Source organism: Monopterus albus, unplaced genomic scaffold, assembly GCF_001952655.1.
Source record: "Monopterus albus unplaced genomic scaffold, M_albus_1.0 scaffold3.1, whole genome shotgun sequence".
NCBI classification, from domain to species: Eukaryota; Metazoa; Chordata; class Actinopteri; order Synbranchiformes; family Synbranchidae; genus Monopterus; species Monopterus albus.
The window spans coordinates 9,961,618-9,965,062 of record NW_018127883.1 but is presented as its reverse complement, the minus strand read 5'-3'; the positions used below and the strand labels follow the sequence as shown (position 1 = coordinate 9,965,062).

The window sequence follows — 3,445 nt, the reverse complement described above, 5'->3', positions numbered from 1 at the left end:
TTTATTTCCTGTCCCTGCCTATCAGATCTCACTCTTTATCTGGAAAGTGTGCTCGCAGGGCTGCTGGCAGTCAAGCAACTGCAAAACAGCGTGTCAAAAAGGTAAAACTGGATCAGAGGTTTGGACTGGGGCTTGTCAAGGATGGCAAATGCATTCGTTTTCCTGACATCCTGCCATGTCCCACTTTTCATTTATCTCTCCGGTTAGACTTCAAAGGATTCAGGCTAGTGCACACTGCAGTGTCATACGTGCTCTTATAATTAGACAACACCTGCCTGTATGTGTTGAGGTTAATTTTAGCTTTGAAACATGTCACTCATAAGCTTAGAGGAGGAAAACTTTTAAACATTATAAACATTAAACTTTTGCACACAAACTGTGGGTGGCTTCCTCAGTTGTGTGCTCTCTAGTGCTTTTGCTGGTTTTGTTTGTTTTTTCAGTTTTCTGCAACCCATCTCAGGTTACTTTCACTAGAGTGCCAGTGCACTGGTGAGGTTAAGACATCAGGGGAAGCTGAATGTCGCTCCTGCCTATCCACCTAGCAAATCTCCACCCACCAGCCAGGAAAAGAGCTAAACCACTTCTTGTCAATGGGACCAACTCTAACTTCTGTGCCCCACTGAGTCATGGCTCAGTGAAGGGGAATTCGTGCTTTGTGCACACCCTCATGCGCATGTGTTCCTATTCATAATTCAAATTGAGGGTCTGCCTTCTGTCCACGTATGCCGACAGTTCCTGAGCACTGTGGCACATGCGCAAGTTGAGGCTTCTGCTGTGCCGACCATCTGCATGGACACAAACTTTTGGCCTGCACGCAGATGCCAGCATGGACCCTCGCTGACCTGGGAAGATGACAGAAATTATGTCACTCGACCTTAGCGGACATGTGGATAAGCAAAGCATGAAATGCCTCTGAGTCCATCCTGGACAGCACAGTACAGCTGCCAGTCTTCCATTTCCACTGAGTGGACTGTGTAATGGAGTAATCTGGGAAAACTGAAAGGAGGCTGAATCTTCCTGCTACAGGATTTGACCAAAGCAAACCTCACATCAGTTGTCCCACCAGGCATAAAAACACTGTAATAAAGGGCACCCATCACTCTGTCCCCTGTGCAGCACTGGGGCTCTGATCACTCCATGGTGCATTGCATCCCAGCCCACAGACAGAAACTTAAAACCTGCAAAGCCTGTGATTAAAACAGTGAAGAGGTAACCAACAAGGCAAAGCCAGAGCTACAGGCCTGCTTTGACCGCACAGATCGGAGTGTATTTGAGGCTGCATCTACATATCTGTATCTGTATCTGAACTCACTGACACTGTGACATCATACATTGTTTTTTTGCGCAGCCATGTCTGTGCCCACTAATACAACAACAACAACAACAACAACAACAACAAGCCCTTGTTGACAGTAAAACTCAAGCAGCTTCATCATGCTTAGGAAGAGGAGGGTGGGATCCTGTACAGCCAGGCCAGAAAGACACTGACAAAGGAGATCAGAGTAGCAAAGAGCTACACTGAAAAAGCTGAAAAAGTTGTGCACAGCCAACAACCGTGTGTATGTGGAGAGACCTGCAGGATGTCACCAGCTGCAAGAAACCATCCCTCCATGCTGCGGAGAAGCACCAACTGGCAGACAACCTGAATCTGTTTTACTGCAGGTTTGATAAGTCACACTTCACGCACTTCACCTCAGACACCCCATCAGCAGCTGCACCTGCACCCTCTACACTTTAGGAAGACCTCAGGGGATCTGTCTGTTAAACTTTTGAAGTTCACAGACAACACGGTGGTTAGAGGCCTCATCAGAACGGTGATGAGTGTGCACAGAGACAGGAGGCTGAACAGCTGGTCCTGTGGTGCGGTCGCAAAATCCCAGAGCTCAAACACGCTCAAAACAGTGGCGATGACGGTGGAGTTAAGAGACAACCAATTTGCAGGCAGACACTGGAGGGTAACTGTTCACTTCTAATCAATACTGGTTCACTTTGCTGGGTTACATTCTCCAAAATCAATGTCACAGCTTTAAAATAATGTCAACTCTATCATTGCTGTTTAAAATGTTTCTGCAATAATCAATTTCTTTTCTTTCTGTTTAACAAAAGCTACAATTGACCACAGGTACACCTTTTCTATTCTTCTGGATTGTTGAAAACATCTTTCTTGCTAAATGTGGTGTGGTCTCAGCGGCTTAGAGGATGAAGCTGAATGAATCTGTTTAAGGTATAATTTAGCATTAAACAATGAGCTGTATTACACTGATCACACTGCACCAACTCATTAGAACACCAAACACACTTACTTCCGAAGTCCCGGACCGTAAAATTCTTGTTGATTTTCATATCTTCCTTTGGTGATTTGAAGGAGAACTGTTGTCCAGCAGGTGGCAGATCCTGGTCTTTTGCACTGAAGGTTTGAATCACCTGATAAAATAAAGATACAAATTTAGTTCTTGATTATAAAAATAAAGGTTTACTTAGTTTTCATCATGTTTACTTATTATATCTTTAACTGTAGTACTAAGTAGATTCTTTTTTCTCTCCATCCTGGCTGATTTATCTGTGGATTTTCAGAGTTGGAAGGTTTTGCTCTGAGTAGTTTTTATGTCAAATGTTTTTTTTTTTTAAATAAACTAAAATGACTACAGATCGATTTGTTCTGGAATAAAATATGAAATTAGAACACAAGCTTCAACTAGTCTTGAAATCACCGCATGTCAGACCTCTCAGTGCTGAACAAGGCAGTGGATTATTGTCTTGATAGTTCAGGATACAGTGGCACAGTGTGCGATAGATTGTGCTCATAGAGACCTACTGGGGATTCTTCAATGGTCATGAACAGAAACCATTTGGTTTATTTTGTACTTAGAGTACATCTGCAATAACAACACTACACATAACAACCAGCAGTAAAAGAAGGAAAAGACATAAATTGATCATTCCAACACCTACACCTATGTGCTGCAGCTCTTCAACTTCAAAACATTCATTTATGTGCAGAAGTCGTAGAGTTTACTGAAACAACACCGTGCCAACCGACGACTAATTTCTCTATATTTCCACTGTGGTAGACACAAACTGTTAACTCAGCCGCCTCTGTACCAGACTTCTGGCAGCTTTCTACATTCTTCTTTTCCTCAAACATATCTAAGCTTTGTGTGCAATCGTCTGCCCATCCAGTCCAGCTGTGCTACTGGTCTGCTCGCTCTGCTTTAGGCCTGTTGTCAGGTTTGCCCGAGCCATCCTAACAGAAAGAACTGGCCCACATGGACCCCGCTGACTCCGGTGCAGGCAGACCACCGTCAAACGCACAACTAGCTCAGGCACTGCAGCAGCAGCACCATGACCTGGCGGCACTCACACAACAGGTAACACAACTCACCTCCCTGATGTTGTCTCAACAGAATCGCCCATCCACCCGTTCTACCAGTCCCCGCCCAGATCC

General features: G+C 44.5%; 1 protein-coding gene across 1 annotated transcript in view; it reads right to left on the bottom strand.

Moving 5' to 3' along the window:
- The window catches only part of LOC109961621 (cadherin-12-like), a 98,933-nt gene that overhangs the window by 5,989 nt on the left and 89,499 nt on the right, over positions 1–3,445 (bottom strand). Inside the window, exon 10 of the mRNA XM_020602592.1 lies at positions 2,304–2,429. Within this exon, the coding sequence (XP_020458248.1) occupies positions 2,304–2,429 (126 nt within the window). The remainder of the gene's footprint in view (positions 1–2,303; positions 2,430–3,445) is intronic.